The sequence below is a fragment of the Ornithodoros turicata genome, chromosome 4 (genome assembly GCF_037126465.1).
Source record: "Ornithodoros turicata isolate Travis chromosome 4, ASM3712646v1, whole genome shotgun sequence".
NCBI classification, from domain to species: Eukaryota; Metazoa; Arthropoda; class Arachnida; order Ixodida; family Argasidae; genus Ornithodoros; species Ornithodoros turicata.
Genome location: NC_088204.1, coordinates 6,580,555 through 6,600,422, shown reverse-complemented (window position 1 = coordinate 6,600,422; position 19,868 = coordinate 6,580,555). Strand labels below are relative to the sequence as shown.

Here is a 19,868-nt window from a genome sequence, read left to right as displayed (position 1 = left end):
GTTTTATGTGTGTGTTTTTTTAAACCGGACGTAAAAAATTTGGTTTTATTTTTGGAGCCGTAAAATCGGGAGATATCGGGCGGAAAAGCAGATTTTCTGGTCGAAAATAAAAAGGAGCGCTTCTAACGTCTCAGATGAACAGAAGATAGCGAAGGTAGGAAACAGACATTCTCTGAGTGTGCAGTGCTTAGCATGCCGCAGTGTCCGTATAAGTGCTTGAATTGGCCCTTTGCCGAGTTAAGTAGTTTCCGGATCTTACCCTAAGTGACGATGATGCAAATCGGGGTGAAAACGGGTTTTACCCTAAAATACAAGGCTCTAGTTATACCTGCACGCAGTGTTGGATGCATACTTTCGTCAATAGAGACGACCCTCCGTTTAGAAACATGTGACGTAACGAGACGACCAGTTCGAAGTTATATCTTGCTGTGGTGGGCAAGAAGCCAGAAAAATGCCTCGGCTGATAGGCTGGTCGAGCTGATAATGCCGACCAGCATGCTTTGCGCGGTGGCGTTACGTAATCAACGACGTAGGGAAGCAGGTCGTCAATAAGGCAGTCTTTTCCTTGCATTTTTCGATATCTGCGTATAACACAAAACAAATTCCATTTGGTACGTTCCTTTCAATACAGTCGCTTTCCTCGAAACGAAATACTAGAACAAAGACACCGGCTAGCATTCACCACCGCTGGTAGATACAATGGAGCTGTCTCTCTCGGACTGACAAGAGCATAGCGTGAAATTAAGCTCTCTCCCTCCGAGACTTTAACTAAAGTTCTCGACCCGACTTAATTGGAATGCAAATAGAGACGCTTAAAAACGAAACACGCGGGAAGAACGACGGAGGAGATGTAACAGAGGGGATCCACCCACGCATTCAGTTAGTGCGAATCCGGACAAATTGCGTTTTTCGCTTGCTTTGTAGGTAGGTCATCCTCTCTGTTCTCTTTTAACGCAAGCGCAGAAATGTGTGGGCAAGATCTGGGGATAATGCGAAACTTTTCAGGAAAGTTATTCGCCTCTCCGACTACCTATAGAGGCGCTCCAGTCGTCCTCAAGATGGCGGAGAAAAGAATGATTGCCGATGAATAAATCGTCCTGCTTGATGTTTTTTTTTTTTTTTTTCTATAATCGATCTCAAACTCAGCACTGCTTTATGCCTTCTCTCCACGAGACACGTTTCAAAACTTGCACAGGTTGGGACAAAAGTTTAGGGAACACGCGAGCGGCGTAATTTTTCTTCGGTGCAACACCCTAGCGGCTGGCGGAAGCGGGCGAGTTCACTGTTTCGGAGGGGTGGAAAGGTGCGCTGTTAGCGACACACAGCGGTAGCTTCCACTTCCCAGACACACCCAAGCGACACCGGAACTGCCAATGTGTGTCGCTAACAGCGCACCCTTCCACCCCTCCGAAACAGTGAACTCACCCGCTATCCGCCATAACATAACGCGCGTCATTTCCTGCTGTCTTCGTTCCCGCCGCTCCTGTGATAGTATATTTTTCCCTTCTCGACATTGAATATTCTTCTCGGCAGTACTTTCGCACTGCAGGGTCGAGCAGTGCAGTTGGTGTTTGAGTTCTGTAAGCCAGGAAACTTCATCGCACACGAAGGGAAGTTGCGGCATTTTCGGGTCAGCGCGAAATATACCTGCCGTCTGCTGTTACTATCATTCATTGAGTGCTTCTACTGGGGTCAGCTAGGTGGCGGGCAGCCAACTGGAGAGGCGATTTGATTCGGGTCCGGGCACTCGCTGTAAACGCTGTAAATACTCTTTAAACCTGTTTGATAGTTCTTTTCGGTTATTCGTTCCAAAAGCACAAAGGTCTCCTTCCCATTATGCATCCCTAAATAACACATTCTCATGTGAGCTTTACTCCGTCCATACGGGAGGAATCATCGAGAAAGGACACGTCACGGTATCATTAAAATGACAAATCGCGCGTCCAGCGCACTACAGCGCGTGCGGATGTCTGCAATTCTGGACGGCAATCGTAACAGGGACGTTTTATTCTCATCTGACAGATAATCTATCTTTCGGAAGTGAAACAAATTTTATGAGGATCTCTCACACAGTTGACGCGCGCTCAGTGCTGGCGGATGGTTCGCTCTGAAATTTATAATATTGCGAGTTTTAGTAAATTAAATCGAAATGTTCACGAAAACATGATAGGCCTGTTCCTCTGCAGTGGCTGACATTACCCTACTAATCTTCGTAGTTCACTTCACGGTATCGCTTTCACGGAGTGCGATGCAATTATCAGTTGACTAGCGGTTGAACAGTATACGGTGATGAAATTAAAGTCCTTGAGAATAGTACATGCTCTACTTTCGTTTTTTTAAATACGTAATATGTAAAGCAACGAAGTTTATGTGTATTATGAAGTTTATACAGTCAAACTCCTTTACAACGAAACTCAGGGGACAGCAAAAAAAATTTGCAGTAAAGGTATTTTCGTTAAGAAGGACGTCCATTATTGGACCTATAGGGCTCCAGCGGGACCGCAAAAAAATTTGCTGTAGTGGTATTTTCGTTAAAAAGGTGTTCGCTATAAAGGAGTTTGACTGTATACAGAAACTCCTTTATAGCGAACACCTTTTTAACGAAAATACCACTACAGCAAATTTTTTTGCGGTCCCGCTGGAGCCCTATAGGTCCAATAATGGGCATCCTTTTTAACGAAAATACCTTTACTGCATTTTTTTTTTGCTGTCCCCTGAGTTTCGTTGTAAAGGAGTTTGACTGTATAAAGTAACGAAGTAACTGGTCAACCGAGACCAGTGAAGGGAGATAAAGAAAGAGAGAAAGAAGGTGAGAGAGAGAGAGAGATCCTGCCGCTCCAGCGAAACTCAACTTCGGTTCTATTCCTTCAGCCATTCACGAAGTAAACGTTACGAACGTTACGCAAAGAACGCAGAAGTATTTTGCAGAAGAAACGCACTTTCCACATACGGGCGCAGGAAGACGTGAGCGAGACCCCCGTGGACACAGCGGCAATCGCTGCACTGCCCGAGCGTTGAATGTGGGCATGCCGGCCGTTTTCCTATGTCCTAATCACTCGTGCCAACAGAGGCTTTCTGTCACGCAACCGTCGGCAGCAAACATCACACGACTGCTGCCTGACTTGGTCCAGAATGGCGCGTCAATAAAGTTTTACGACCGGAGTCGTTTTTATCGCGGAACACTTCGCAATAAAGTGCGGGTGAGAAAAGCGAAACATCGACATCATTACCGAGATTGAGACGTGATGCCATATTTCATTTTGAGAAAGAAAATGTCGTCTGCACAAGGCGCTTCTGCAACACAGTAGCGCTTCCAGGTGTCATTATTATTATTATTATCATTAGTAATGTACAAGTGTGTGTTCATTTTACTTTGTTCTATTGGACACACATCGTTTTACACAAAAACACTATTAGAGCTGCCATGAATGTCACTTTTGTTTTCTCAATTAATGAATCGCCTTCGCAGGTAGGTTATTCGGCCATGCAGACATCCTGCAGAACAGCGCTGAACAATTTACTGCAAAAAGTAACTAGTTACTGTTACAAGTTACCTTTGCAGAAAAGTAACTATAGTTACTGCAACTATTTACTGCAAAACGTAATGTAACTAGTTACAGTTACCTTTGCAGAAAAGGAGCTATGGTTATTGTAACCATTTACTGCAAAAAGCAGCTAGTTCCAGCGACAAGTTACCTTTGCAGAAAAGTAGCTATAGTTACTGTAACTATTTACTGCAAAATGTAACTAGTTACAGTTACCTTTGCGGTAAAGGAGCTATAGTTACTGTAACCATTTACTGCAAAAAGCAACTAGTTACAGTTACAAGTTAGCTTTGCAGAAAAGTAGCTATAGTTACTGTAACTAGTTACAGTTACCTTTGCAAAAAACGAGCTATAGTTACGGTAACCATTTACTGCAAAAAGCAACTAGTTACAGTTACAAGTTACCTCTGCAGAAAAGTAGCTACAGTTACTGTAACTATTTACTGCAAAATGTAACTAGTTACAGTTACCTTTGCAGAAAAGGAGCTACAGTTACTGTAACCATTTACTGGAAAAGGTAACTAGTTACAATACAAGTTACGTTTGCAGAAAAGTAGCTATAGTTACTGTAAATATTTATTACAAAAAATAACTAGTTACAGTTACAAGTTACTTTTAACTTGGTCATTACGAAGACTGCTTTGGAGGCGCACGCGTTTTGTTCATGGCACGTTCATGGACTTCGAAGCAAAGTTAACTGTTGCTGCAAGGGCCCCGACTACATTGATGTGACAGGTGCGATGTTCCTTCCGCTGAACCAAAATGAAGCCACTCTTATCGATGCACATGAGGTATTCAGCTCGCCTCTCGCCCGGTACGAGTACTCATCGAAATGATTTACCTCGGTAGAGAATATTACGTTGCTGCTTGGGAGACACAAAATTGACATTTCTTGCACGCGCTTCAGAATCTCAGATAAAACCAGATTCGCTTGCCATTTCTACTCTTCAGTTCCATACTTGATACCTGTTCAGCATCGTCAATTCGTGGCTCACCAGCTCGATAAATATGCGTATTTAAAACGAATTTCCAGTATTTCCACTTCCGAATATCATTAATGTTATCATTTAATGTCCTTTCGTCGCGCATATCCTATGTCAGATCATTAGGGATATTTTGTCCAGATAGTGAGCCCTATGCGCTTGCCAGCAACAGTATACTCTGAAGCCTTGCTTCAGGCGACTACAACAACGGATGTCGAATCAATTAATCAATCACACACGCCGGTACCATTATTGAAAGTGGGCACGGCAAGGCCAATCTGGGTTTAATCTTTCGTGGAGCTATGCTTGCATTGATTTCTCACGAGTTCCGCTATTGAATTGGTTCACTCAAAATGCTGCACGACGCGCAACACTGAGCTGCAGCCTGTACTGACACGATCGGGCTAAACGATCGGGCGAAAAGAAAGGGCTAGTCCAAAGTTAGTCTGTGTATTGTGTGTGCGTTCGCATTGAATGATACATGACGTTGTGGTTAAGATGGAAATATTGATCAGTAGTCTGGGCGTGGCGTTGTATAGGTAAACCGGGTTAATCAACATCCAGTCGGAAGACGACGCCATGGTAGTTACAAAGCGATTTATCGAATCGTCGGTGAGTTAAATAAGATAACTGGTCGTTAATCGTCAATTAATACGGGATTCCTGCCTTGGATTCGTAAGCACCCAGCTGTACATAATATATAGAGTCAAACTCCTTTACAACGAAACTCAGGGGATAGCAAAAAAAAAAAAAAAAAAAATGCAGTAAAGGTATTTTCGGTAAAAAGGATGTCTATTATTGGACCTATAGGGCTCCAGCGGGACCGCAAAAAAAATTTGCTGTAGTGGTATTTTCGTTAAAAAGGTGTTCGCTATAAATGAGTTTGACTGTATACGCTATCCGCTCCTTGCACCACGCAGGTGGAGCCAGCGTCGTATGTCCCCTACCGGCGCTGTGCAAAATGTTGAGTAGTGAAGGGTGTGTATCCTCGCTTGCTTTGACTACACGATTTGGCTGTGTTGCAGTCGTTCCTGCTGTATACTTGGCCTTAGAAATAGCTAAAGTTGTTTATTGTTGTTATGATACGGTTTCTGGCCCATGAACTTTCTGGACAATTTTTTTTTACAAAGTAGAGCTGTCAAAGGGTCAAGGACCCGTGAATGCACATCACTGGACTAGTGCTGAAGATGTCCCGGTGCATTGTCGCAATGTGTGCTGGCTTGGAACCATGCCAAAATAGTCGGCTTTTGCGAAATTCTATTTCCGCACGCACGTAATCTCATACTCTCAGTAGTTGTCGATTTTTTTAATTGTTATGTTATGGTTGAACGGTTATGGTATGGTATGGTAATGTATGGTATGGAATTATGGTTATGCGAGGGGTTGGGGGGTACATTCTGCAGAAACGTTCGAAACAAAAATGAAATTTCTGAAATTCAGAACCACACAGCATTTTTTAGACCTTCTTTCATTGAACAGTAGACATGACGACACCTTAATATCATGTAGGGTCATTTTTAGCTTGTCATTTAGAAAGCCCTGTAATGAGGGGGGAGAATTTCCGCCTATTTTGCTGCACACTTAATAGAGAGTTTTAGTATATGACGTACGCTGTTGCCTTTGCGCACATAAGGGACAGCGTTGGTGGTTCATTGCTCGCGCACGACATAAGCAGGGCTTTGCGCATTGTGCAGTACCAAGATGCTGTCCCTTACGCAAAGGCGACAGCGTACACTCTAAATCGTTTCACACCTTTAAAGGTGTGAAATAGGTGTATTAACAAAGATCACACCCCTTTCACACCCTACAACTTTGTTTTGGAAGTTCCTGAGGGTGTAACGATGGTGTACTACACGCTCAGGTGAAATATGGTCATAAGTGTGTCGCCCGGGTGTATAAAGGGAGTATGTTTATTTTCGTTCACATGAACAAAAGTAAATATATACAACAACAGGGAACGGGAAATTACATTACAAAAGTGCATGACGTGGATTTACAACACGTCTACCATCAGATAATATAGACCAGTAATATAATATACCATGCAGATTTAGAAGATCTGTTCAGATAGTGCTTAAATTTCTTAAAACACGTTGCTCCTCATTGCAAGACCGAACAAATACATGAGAGTGCTCATCATACTCAACTGCAGTTAATGTTTGTATGAGAAAAATGGTATCAGAGTTAATAACATATATGCCTGCAATCTCAACGAACACGGGTAAGTCCTCCTCGGAAGGTTCTTTTGCAACAACACGGCCAACAGCAAATGCGTTATCATTACCAACTGCACCGTTCACATAGACTATAGATTCTGCGTGAATACCACGGTCATGAATGTAACTCTGAATTGCTTCTGGGGCATGTTCAAGTAGTATCGCCTTGGAACCATCAGTAGATGTGGCATTTCTGATGAAGGGTTGCGACCACACATACATTTGATAAAATGTATGTCTTCTTGCTAATGAAAGGGTTACGTTCTTAAAATTTCGAGTTTTTCTAGCAACATCTTTAAAATGCTAGCGTTTCATTTCGAAACGTATACACCATAGAGCTAGGAGAGCACCAAACATCCTGATGAGTCGCGGTTAATGAATAATGTAATGCATTTTACAGGGGTTAGATATTTGTGGGTACCACACTGCAAATCCTTGAAGAAACGAATAAATGCAACGTTCGAAGTAATTAAAATGCACATGGGGGAGGTGCCTGCTCATGAGAAGGTCTACAATTTCACGAAAGGCTATAGACAGCTGTCATGCTTCATTGCCATGAACAGCTGCCAATGCCATACATTGATTGTCTGTTTGTCGGCTGTACATGTTTACATTTACGCACATTTAATCACCTTGATGTGCATACATATATGGACCTCAATGTGATTATATGCAATATGCTGGTAATTGTGAACACACAGTTACCAGCATATTGCCACGAACCCAGCAGTTTTATTCAGCGTTATACCCTTTACACCCCAATTGCCATGAGGGTGTTCAAATACACCTTAAAAGGCATGGAGGAAGGAAACACAGGAGCGGCCGTTTCGAACAGATTTCCGTGGGACCCCTCTGGCGGTCGCTCCTGTCAAAACCGCCATTACTTCCTGTCCACCAAGTTTCGATTTAGCAACGCTTTGTTGCTCGTGCTCCTTTCTGTGCTTTTATGCCTTTCCAAACTCATTTACTCTTAAAATGTGAGCACCATTGCGGAAACAACGTTTTGTTAACGTGTTCTTACCGCGGTTGCGGCTGCCGTTCAACAGAAATCAGCTCTGTCACGGGAATAACATTTCATTGGTAAGTACGTACTGGATCGGTTGTTTCGTACTCTTGTCTGTGAGAGTCATCTTGAATCGTTCCCTTACAAACGGACGCTGTGCTACAGCTTAAGATTCATTTGATTTCCTCCATTGTTGTACCAGTTTGATTACTCGCATGCTTTACCACTTCAGCAACAAACACACAAAACGTGGCCGCATCTTCACACAAAGGTCGCTGCCACGAATGATGTTTCTGGTCCTACGTGCTTGTCCTGCTGACCGTGACCGGCATTGCAGTAGAAGGGTAAACCGAGCAAACTTCCGAACACACACAAATAAAACTGGACGCGCGGCGTTCATCACAATGCAGATATCTGAACCGCAAGACAATCACGACTCCCGTCGTCTGCTTTGGCAGCTGGCCTGCGCATGCTCTTGGGGTCACGTGAGCGGTCACATGGTAGACAGGAGCATCCCAGAATTCAGTGCGAAGCTGGCACGCCCGTCTCAATGGCAAAAAGTTGGAAGGGCCGCTCCTGTGTTTCCTTCCTCCATGTTAAAAGGTGTGCGCCATGAACATTTTGATTTACACCCGTTAAGGTGTAAAACGATTTAGAGTGTACGGTATGCTAAAACATGCTATATTACTTTTTACGGCCCCTTCCTATAAGGATGGCCGTGTAGCACCGCAATTTCGCCTCACCCTCGAATTCCAAGAAGAATGTATCAAAAGAGAACATCAAACCCATCCGTCAGAAACCAGAAAAAATAGAACCCACCGCAAAACCGCAAAAAAAAAAAAACAAATAAATAGATAAAAAGAAACAGCAACCGTAAAAAAATCGAATCCACGGGAGAAATTGGAAGTAGTATTCGACTCCTCCTTTATTTCGGCGGGGTTTGCCTGGCAAGCTTGTCGCGTCTCATACATGTTTCATTACAAAAAATTATGAACGCGCAGTGTAACTTTGTCTAACCTAGAGCCACTAAATAAAGGTGCGCTGTACTGAGCGATTGTAATAAGCTTTGCTTTAGTGGATGCCATGTAGCAAGACACGTCTAACCGAAGGAAAGTAGGGGAGCCACCCCAAAAGTTACTACCCAAATGTTAACACGTGGCTGGTAGAGGGCGCTCCAGCTGGTCGAAAAACTCCACTGCAAGAAGCGGATAGTCAACGACATAAAGGCTACGTGTGAACAGCAAAACATTGTATTGTACCATGTAATGCATAAACTGAATCGTGGTATAGTGATTTGGTGGATCAAAACCGAAAATATAGTGCTGAGCTGATACACTATACATGATCATTACTTATTTGTTGTTGTTGTTGTTGGGGGTGACTGTCATACTGGAGTAGGAACTTGGAACTTGCGCCATGTCATCCTTCTCGTCTACCTTGCAATACATGACTTCTCATTTGTTGAAAATTGGAGGCAGACGCCTTTTTGTGGCAATTTGGACACGTGCTAATCGCTACAAAAAGGCGTAAGCCCCATTCTCCTGAAATCAGTAGTGCTAACTGTGTCATTCGGCGAAACAGTTGGTGCACAGGATTTTATGCTGTGCTGCTCATATAGCCACGGTTGCTTCGTGGCGCTGACACGAAATTTAAAAGAAGCGTTACGCAGTGAAGTTCTGGTCTAGTGCATGATCACTGTTTGATAAACTGAAGTCATGGCAACCGTTATGCCGGAGCGAGATGCGCATGTATACTTAAAAGAGTGCTCAGGCATTCCTGAGGATAACCATGAACCTTTCGAGTGTTTGTCAACGTTATTCTCGTGCCAGCCTCACATCCACTGGCTTTATTCTCCGCAGGGCTAACCACTATGCATCGGGAGGCCTCGAAGTACGAGGTTTCCACGGCGTGAACGTGGCCCTCCACGTAGCCTGCAGCGTCCTGGTCGCTCGTGTGGCTTCGGAAGCCCTCGGTCTAACAGCGGGCCCCAGCGCGCTGTCGGCCCTGCTCTTCGCGGCTCATCCTGTGCACACCGAAGCCGTAAGTAGATGCTACTTCATGCACTTGGTCGCAGTAGCTAGGACTTTGTACGTTTATGAACTGGAATTTAGCGAAAACACATCGAGCTGCGTGAAAGGGGGGGGGGGGGGTATCAGTACGAATAATGAGAACAAGTATAGTATTCCCAACAAAGCGCCTGCAGATACAAGAGTTCTCATCCGCTCTATAAGGCCCGTACTAAGCAAATTGTATGGTTCCGTGTCCGCAACTACTTCGCTGCAGTACATCCCGCCATGTGCAATCAGTCTTCTTCCGCTCCTATCCTGCACAACGAGTATGTGACATGTCGCCAACGTGTGCCGTACCATGCACCCGTTCAACCGTGCACGTCATCCACGGTCGCCCTTGCTGCCCTCCTCAAGTGAAGTCGTGGACATCTTCCGCTTTATCGCCGCTCCGCGTCTGAGGGGGGAGTGATGTGGCGGCTGATGGACAACGACGAGGATGAACACGCGCCTGGAGCACCAGCTTCACAGTTCCACCGGCGCGGCCATGGAGATAGGCCACGGTCATCGCCTCTCCGTGACATTCCATCATCGCCGGTCGGGACTCGTGTAGAGGAAGACCATCGTCCTCTACAGGTCCAATGTGTCTCGTTTGTGGTCTTGCCATGCCGTACACAATCTACACACACTACATTTTCATTCAATACTGGCTCAAAATAAACGTCGGAAACGCAATGGTTCGTTTTCTCATTTTCTGTTTAATTGTAAACTTTGCCGTATATTTTATTCGCACGACTCGTAACTTGATAAGAAAATAAAAGAAAAACCCATCTTGAAGAAACAAGAGCCGCGTCAAGAGAGAACGTTAATCTGTAAAGTCGTTCTGCAAGTTCTTTTCCTTTATACGCGCCGACTTCCATGTTCATCCCCTCGAAAAAGAAACAAAACATGAAGTGAAAATAAAAATAAAAATGAAAACGCCGACGGACGTAGTTCCAAAGCTCCACCGCACTTATGCCCGTCTTGCCTTTAAACAGGTTGTCTCCGTTAAGCATGGCTTATGGTGCGTCCTGTGCCCATTAGATTAAGCCCTCTCTACATTTTTCTTACAAAACTGCATCTTTGTCTTCCTTTCTGCCAAGTACTGCTGCTGAAATCCACCGCGAATTGCGTCACTTCGTATAAGGCATTAAGGTATGAGAGAAGAACTTAACTTTTGTTGCGCTTTGAAATGGGAATGAGTTCCTTACGTGTAGTCGCTTGTGTATTGCCCTGAGGGGCAACTGAAAACCGCATTGCGGCACTACTTAGCGAAGAGAGTTTTTTTTTGTGTGTGTGTATGTGTGCTTGTGTAGATGTCTCAACTTCGTACTCTTTTAATAGACATACAACAGACGTTGTGCTGTACAGAGAAGCATCGAAAAAGCGCATCTTATTTAGAGACTGCTTATATAAATACATTAGTTCCTCCCATCCATTAACTCATCCAGTTTGCGTCAAAAGCGGCGCAGCGCTAACAACTAGACGACAATTTCTAAAATTGAAACTCTTACGATTATGAAAGCAACCACAACCTGCTGTTAAATTTTATCCCTAAAATAGACACAACGTTCTCTTTATGTCTGGTTAGGTTAGAATGTTTATTTATTTTTATTTTTTACATAGTTATGAAAAACGAAATCCTCATGAAACAAGGGAAAGGGTGCAGGCTAGCTGGTATAGATCAATGAATTAGACCCAGAGACACGGACACAGAACTTGCGTGTCTCGTCCTTCTGTGTCCGTGTCTCTCGGTCTTCTTCATGAACGAAATCCTCCTCCTTTGGGAAAATCTTACAAGACGATATAAAGCAACAAACTGTACCGTTGTCAATACCGCGAGTCTCATACTTACTAATAAAATAAGACGAGATATTCGATTTAGCCTTACTTGTTGCCTACATGTGGTCATCTTCAAACCTTGCTGCTACATTAATCCTCACGACACAACCCAAACCTCCTCAAGCACACATTGCGACAAAAACATCAAACACACAGTCTACATCCCGCACGTATTTTTCTCTGTATCCAATCTCACACTACGTACACTACGTACGAGGGAGAGTAAGTTCTCCAGCAAAACTCTGCTGTTCTCCTGCGAAGACAACCTCGATTCGAGTCCCATCAAAGTGACGTGCTTCGGAATTCACCGCGGCCTCGCGAAGACGGAGCGAAGATATTTGAGTGGCGTTCGTATACGCGGCGAGCATCGTGGTCAGGCATGGGGGATGAGAGTTGTTGCCTTATACTGAAAATGCTGAACGCTCTGAACAATAGATGAGGAAAGGATCCGCTAGAGGGCTTCGCATGCAGCTCTCAGGTATGGCACATGTTCGGAAAGGAAACGAACCTTTATAATGCAGCCCACTTTCGAGTTGCGGCATAATATGTGCATAGGTGGTCCATTAACGATCAATATTATATCGGTGGTTAAAAATTAGAGATGGGACAAGTCCAGAATTTCCCGAATCCAAATCCGAATCCAAGGAAAGTTCTGCGAATCCACGAATCTTACGAACCCTTTCGTCACCTGTTTTTCACCTGATGAAGTGCAGGTTCTGCACGAAAGCTTGTGTCAATAAACAACTGAAAGCTTCACTGCGTGTATGTGCTTACGCATCTTGGACGCTGATTGCCCTTTGGATTTACCTCTAAACCCTTTCTTTAAAAAAAAAAAAAAGAGAGTCCAAAAAGAAGACACTTCTACTGAAAAGTGTTTTGAAGGACAATTTGACATCTTTGTTTAATTAAAAACAAATTAAGTAATAGACCACTTTCAGGAGAAACATACCCATATAGTTCTTCTGAAATGTAATTTATGTAACAGGTTGTTCATCGCCTACAGGAAATACATAAGCTCTTGTGTCTGAATTCTTTCCATAAAAATTAAGAAACGATCAAAAAATCAAAGCAAAACCATGTTACTTCTAAACTTGTAATGTCGGAGCTTTATGCTGTGGTTTTTGCGCGCCCCGGGGCCCACCGGACTGGATGCATCCGGCTATTCTGGACACTTTGCATTTTGCATAATGTGTCCAAAAGAGGCGTACACCTCCTGTTTTCAGCAAACCAGGAGACATAATAGATACAATTATTCTGAACAGCAGCTGGCTCCGTGCGGTAACATATCGTGAAGTTGTTAAAAGAATACGGTATAGCCTTTAAGAGGAACCGGACCAAAGCTGAAAATGAAATAAATCTCATCTAGTATTTTCACAGAAACCACACACAGGTCTTCAACGTAGAGCGATACCAATGCAGACACGTCCGCTAAATTTGTACGCTCTGACAAGTTAAAGCTTCCGTTGCTGCCCCAGTAAGTGAGTCACCACGACACATTTGCAATCCCCACGCGATAGAGCAGAACAGCTCCCACCGTTACTTCGAAGCCCGACGAACAATTGGTTCAGAGTTCACCTCATACGACATTTGCGCGACAACTCGGAATTTCTGAAAATCTGGAAAGTCCTTTCGTGGCACATTGGGAGAAATTGCGCGCCTTGATGCCTGCAAATTCGCCGAGACACAACAGGCAAAACACGTCTAAGCAAATGTCTCCGTTCCGTATTCCTGAACAGAGGTCCCCCTGGGACAGGGCATGAAAAGAGCCCGCTTCGAATGCGCTCCCATTTACAAAGCAGCCTCACACTACATAATGAAAGCAGCGACGATAGGCGAGCCGTACACGCAAATATCGACCTGACATCGCGTTACTCGTCGATTCTTCGCGATAGAGGCAGTAACTTTAATCCGCACGACAGGATGTCAGTAGTTTTCTTTTCTTTTCTTTTCTTTTTTTTTTTTGCCAGCGACGCTGACACTGAGTTAACAAGTTTTCTTTTTCTCTTTCATCCTATCGCTCTTTTCTTTCGCTGTTATTCTGCGAGGCAGCTCAGGTGATCGACAGTCGAGCACCGCGTGGCACTCGATGCGCCTTGGTATAATTAATGTATGATGAGCTATAGAATGGACCATTTGCATGAGAATGCACAGTGCATGCGCGGCTCTCGTTCTGGCTGAGAACAGCCGGAACCGCTATACTACGCTAACGCAACTACAATTTTCCCGTTCCTGGAATCCTTCCTGTCAATGACTGAGGCTACGTCCTCCTGATTTCGGCACCAAAAATGTAAGGAAAAGACACAGGAACGATAGGGATCAGCGTTAATGCAGGATGACTGCACTACACCCAAAAAGCGCATCATCATCAAAGTCGTCATCTTCTGTAATCCATCTCATCCTTCTTTCACCGTCTGTTAGTCATCTTTTCTTTTTTGTTGTTGTCATCTTTGTCTTTAATCTATCTCATCCTTCTTTCAGCGTTTGTTAGTTTATCCTTTATTTCCTAACTCTCTTCTTTTTTATTTATGTTATTCTTTCACTTTTTTTTTCTTCGCGGAATAGCAAGCCGACGTCCCGTTTGGCTGACCTTTCGCCCCTTTTTTTTTGCCTTTGGTCTAATAAATATATCCCTCCCCCCTCCCCCAACAAGCGCTAGAATCTTCTTCCTCTTCTTCATAACAGTGGCGCACAGCTTATTGGTCTGGCATGGAATGGCGCGGCGGGCTCCAGGGTCATATGTTGCGTACATCAAACGGACACTGTATAGAGAGAATCAGCAGAAACAGGGCTCGATTGATACTCAGATTGATATTCAAAAAGTGAACACACGTAGTACGCTGGAACGAAAGACGCGAAAACGAAACCGCGGTGCCTTCCCACGTGCACCTGTTTTCAGCCTGTAGCAGACGACATTCGAGAGGGCGCCACATCTCAGGAAAATGGTCCATTGTGAAACTCCACGAAATATGAGAGACCTTGACTGCAAAGAGGCTCCATCACATCACTGCCATCTACTATGTTAATAAGTGTTTTCACAAGCGGAGTTTCGTTCTGCCTCTGTACTATTCTCTTCAGTTCGAGTAGAAAATGTTATCAGAGGCGAACACGATATAGACCGAATGTCAGATTACACCGCAGTTCATCCGCGCCGTACACACATTTTGGCATTCCTTTGGTAGGCGTCACTATTTGAAAGTTGGCTTCACCTCATAATCGAAGCGGATTTGGGAAGGCAGGGCAAGCTGCCATAGCCGCACTAAACTAACCTAATTTATCACTAAACTAACCGAGTTTATGATGTCTTAGGTTAGTTTAGTGATAGTTCAGGTTAGGTTAGAGCCGCTGCGGCAGCTTGCCCTGCGTCACCGAATGTGTTTCGATAGGGGGAGAGGCTAGCTGTCACAGCCGCATTAACCTAACCTAATCTCTCACTAACCTAACCTAAGACATCATAAACTGGTTGGCATAGTTTTAGGTTAGTTTAATGCGGCTGTGGCAGCTTGCTTTGCCTTCCCAAATCCGTTTTCGATAATGAGGTGAAGCCAACTTTCAAATGGTGACGCCTACCAAAGGAATGCCGAAATTGGCAACCGCGTAGTGATGTCATAGCTGGCATCCTCGAACCGAAGATGACGCCATTAATACCGGTATTTCTGTCAAGGTACTGTACCCAGTTCAACAGTCCCCTCTGTTTCGCCATAATTTGTACCGCTACGTTGCTTTCACCAGGGCTTCTAGTGATTAAAGCATTATAAAGTTAAGGAGGCTTTCGCCCTAAGTTCCGCCGGAAAAACGTAAAAGATGGATCCACGCATCGATGTGGACCCGCGTTTCAAGGTCTACAGCAGATGGGTAACAGACGTGCAGAAAATTTGCTCAGCGAATAATCGAGACGGCATCCCTGCCAGTGAGGCAGCCACGGGTGAGGTCACGTGCTTTGGAGAACCAATGCGAATGGCCGAGGTTCTCTCGCACCTCTGACGTCACAGCTTGGCGCGGAGGTTTCGATCTCGCCAACTGCACCCTCGGAACGGAACTTCACCGCATAGCACGTTGTCCTCCAATCATTGCCACGAATGACAGGGGTGCCGCTTCTGATTCGAAGAGCGAGGGGCGGGGGGGGGGGGGGGGGGTATGCCTTTTTGTAGCAATTTGGATATACGATAATTGCTACAAAAAGGCGTACGCCCCTCTGTCTCTCTCTCTTCAAATCAGAATGATAACCCCATCATTCGTGGCAGTGTTTGGCGCACAACGTGTTATGCGGTAGAGTTCTGTTCTGATGAGGGTGTACAACACGTAGAAAAATGACTGTTTTCTCCTCCATGCTCTAGTTGTGTAGTGCAAAGCGTGCACTCTTATTAAAAATGAACTTCACCGCGTAGCACGCTCCTAACCAACCATCATCTCGAATGATATCGTTATCGGCCCTGATTTGTTGAAAACGGGAGGTGTACGCCTTTTTTGTGACACTTATGCTTCATAATTGTCACAAAAAAGGCGTACGCCTCCCGTTTTAAACAAATCATTGCAGATAACGATAACATTCATGATGATGATGGGTGGTTAGGAGTGTGCTACGCGGTGAAGTTCATTTCTAAGAGAGTGCATGATGCGATGTCCCACATCTATCAAAGTGTGACGATCTCTTTAATAGCGTGTATTTTTGTTGCGACGCACTAATTCCTGTATATGTTTCAGGTATCGAGCATCGTTGGGCGTGCTGAAGTGCTCTGTTGTTTCTTCTTTCTCGTCGCCTTCCTTTGCTATCATAGGTAAGTTCTGTTTTGCTTCGGGGCAACGCCACCCATAAAGCGACAAGCTAGCAAAAAAAGAACGCCATACACTTCGATGACCAGCTGCCGTGGCATACACTCTTAGAAATGAACTTCACCACAAAGCACGCTGCTAGCCAACCATAATTCCTAATGATACCGTTATCCGCCCTGATTTGTTGAAAACGGGAGGCGTACGCCTTTTTTGTGACAATTATGAACAGCATAAGTGTCACAGAAAAGGCGTACGCCTCCGGCTTTCAACAAATCACGGCACATAACGAGGTTACGGCTGGCTAGGAGCGTGCTATGCGGTGAAGTTCATTTTTAAGAGTGTAGTGGTTTCGCCTTCCACGCCGAGACTGGGAGGTGACACGGGTTCGAATCCTGTCACCGGCTGTGCTCTCTCAGGTTTTCCCTGGGTTTTCCGAAGACTTCCCAGACGAATGTCGGCACAGTTCCCCCTGAAGTCGGCCTAGGACGCATACTAACCCCCTGTCTCCCACTCCTTCCTGCTTTCCTCTCTCCATCTGTCCACGTCTGTACGTCGCTCATAGCCACAGTTGCTTCGCGGCGCTAACACGGAATTTAAAAACTTCGATGTCACAAACTATGGTCTATAGTTTGTGTGACACTTTAAGAGCCTCAACGTCTGGTGAAGGCGGCGCTGAGACATACCTGGTGTGTTAAGACAAGAATATTTCCAAGTACCAGGTCTACACTGCAATACACTCTAAGGAAAACAGAAAAAACAAGGAATGAACTGGGAAGAAAATGTAGCTTCTAGTCCCTTAGATCGCAACCGCTCCCTATTTTTCGTCCCCTGACCCTAAAATTTACACGCTATAGCCCTGCAAATAGTCCTTGAAATTCGCACCAACTTCCGTACGTTTAGCTCCGAAAGGGACTAATGGTTTTGGCAATACATATAGGCCCTGAAATGCCAAAGTCCTTTTCATATCGAAAACGTCCGAGACTAGGGAGCAAAAAGGGAAGGCACGCATACACGAATCTCAAAACACAGCTAAAGTTTTAACACAAAAACAAACAGTATATATTATATAACGGAAGCAGCAAGGTCACGGCGGGAAAGGAAGCAAACTTCCCACACGAAAGACCAACGGTCAGAGAAGTCTTGCTCACACAATTCCCCACACGTTTGAATGGAAAAGAGATTCCGTCAAAAGCCTGTTATTGTGGTCTGTAGCCTGCCGTAAAGGAACAGAACCCTTATGGCGAATTCGGATAATCATTTCGTGCCAACTTTTTTTTTTTTTTGCCAGATCTCGCATGTTTGCGTGGCACTTCCCGAGCGCCAGGAATTTGCCAGCTGGCACTTTTTCCGCCGGGCCTCGAAGTGATCGGGCAGCGGTTGCCCTACTATATCCGGCGATGGTCCCATATCCGCATCGCGAGGGTAGAGAGGGCCCTCGTTGGCCCGCACGTCGAAGTTCACGTGGATTAGCAGACGACAGAACTCGAAGACGAGCGACCGCGGTGCCCCTAGCGTGATCCAAGCGACTAAAACCGCTAGATTCCTGGCGCTCATGTTCGGATGGCAACGGTCACGTGATCCAGCTCGGGCGCCGACCTAGCAGTTTCCGAGCGCTAGGTCGTGTTGCCATGAAATGACTATACCTGAACTCGTCATTACATCGATCAATATTTAAAAAGATAAAACCCTCAGTGCAGGGAAAGACGAGGACACAGTACCTTGTCTATTTTTGTGTATCGTCCACGTATTTCCCTGCACTGAAGGTTTTATCTTTCTAACTATGAGTTACCAACCAGCCCAAGTTTTAACTCTTTTTCATAATCAATACGTTTTCCAATTTCCGAAGTGCGGTGCTTATTATTATTATTATTTTTTTTTTTTTACCTTTAGGGCGCGCTCACGCTGGCAGCCATTTAAACATATTTTGCTTTGGCCGATGTGACAGAAGCCACACGCCAAAGGTGTTTCATGGACAACATGGGACGTCATGGATATGTGCTATATCAGCTCGCTTGTTTTTTTTTATATATATTTTATCAAAACTTCTTCCTTTCATTCCTTTTTATTTTTTTCTTCTTAGACTGTAGTTGCCGCACGTATGATCGCATTTTAATGGTTTGCTCGATGATCAAACCAACTGAGCAAACCTCGAACAACACAGCTCTTGCTGGGATCCGCTCCCGCCTCGCCAGTATTTAATTCATTTTAATAGTTTAATTCATTTAAACAAACACATTAATCAACCATCATTAAACAAACATTATACAACAAAACAAAACAAACAGGACAAAAAAACAAAAAACAAAGCAAATCATTAAACAAAAACATTTCCAATGGCTTGCTCAATGACGAAATCAAATGAGAAAACCTGGAACAACATAGCCCTTGCTGGGATCCGCTCCCGTTTCGCCACGAAGGAGCGAGTGCGGGTGGTGGAAGTGCATCGAGTTTGAGTTTGAGTTGCAATTTTCTGGCGCAAAGATATCTGGGATCATGCTGCGCCGCACTAATTATGGCATCAACTAAGCAGCCGCCAGAAAGGAGTCTTCCAATACGAGGCGCAGAAAAGGAACTTCGTAAAACAAAGTCTTTTCAAAAGTTACTCCGTCGCGCTAATTAGCATAATTAGCACGAGCCAAAGACGCACTCCGACGACAATGACCGTCTTTCCATTTTGCGTCGGATGAGGAAGTGCGCGTCAGTGATTCTCGGGATTGTAACAATTCAAATGAGACGGGAAAGAAGGCACACTTTCTCACACTCTCTCTCTTTATTTCTTTAACTCTTTGTGAATCAACGACACGAGAGAAGCTCAGCCTAAAGTAACTGAAGGAAAGAACCAAACATTCCTTCGGGCAGACGATGATGGTTCAATAGAAACCAAGCGAAAGAGGGCATTAAACGAATGGTGGTATCGCTGAGGCTTAAAATAGCAACGTTGTTACCCATTATGTGCGCTATCAGGAGGACAACCTTTCGAACGGAATTATTGCTTTCGTAGTTGAGTCGCGGGAAGGTGTGCCCATTTTTATCGGTTTATTTACAATCTTGTTTTTTAGCGTTCTTTGTAGTATACAGCTGCACTAGCCAAAATTCTTTGTTCCATACTTCCTTCCACACTCTTAAAACTAAACTTCATCACATAACACGCTCCTAGCCAACCATTATTGTGAATTATACCATTCTGTGCATCGATTTGTTGAAAATCCGATGAGGCGCCTACCTGTGACAGATTATCTTGTCCCAGAGAGGCGCCTCCCCCCTGTTTTGAACAAGCATGACACAGAATGATATTCGGTATGATGGTTGTCTACGAGCGTGCTATGTGGTGAAGTTCTGTTTTAACAGTGTATCGTTACCGGACCCGATTTGTTGAAAACGGGAGGCGTACGCCTTTTTTGTGACAATTATGAAGAGCATAAGTGTCACAAAAAAGGCGTACGCCTCCCATTTCCAACAAATCA

General features: G+C 44.5%; 2 protein-coding genes across 2 annotated transcripts in view; one reads left to right on the top strand and one right to left on the bottom strand.

Moving 5' to 3' along the window:
• Positions 1 to 19,868, bottom strand: part of LOC135390871 (uncharacterized) — a 510,967-nt gene that overhangs the window by 321,844 nt on the left and 169,255 nt on the right. The window lies entirely within an intron of this gene.
• The window catches only part of LOC135390869 (protein O-mannosyl-transferase TMTC1-like), a 184,012-nt gene that overhangs the window by 60,294 nt on the left and 103,850 nt on the right, over positions 1 to 19,868 (top strand). The window contains exons 2-3 of the mRNA XM_064620818.1: positions 9,607 to 9,787; positions 16,336 to 16,409. Coding sequence (XP_064476888.1) covers positions 9,607 to 9,787; positions 16,336 to 16,409 — 255 coding nt within the window. The remainder of the gene's footprint in view (positions 1 to 9,606; positions 9,788 to 16,335; positions 16,410 to 19,868) is intronic.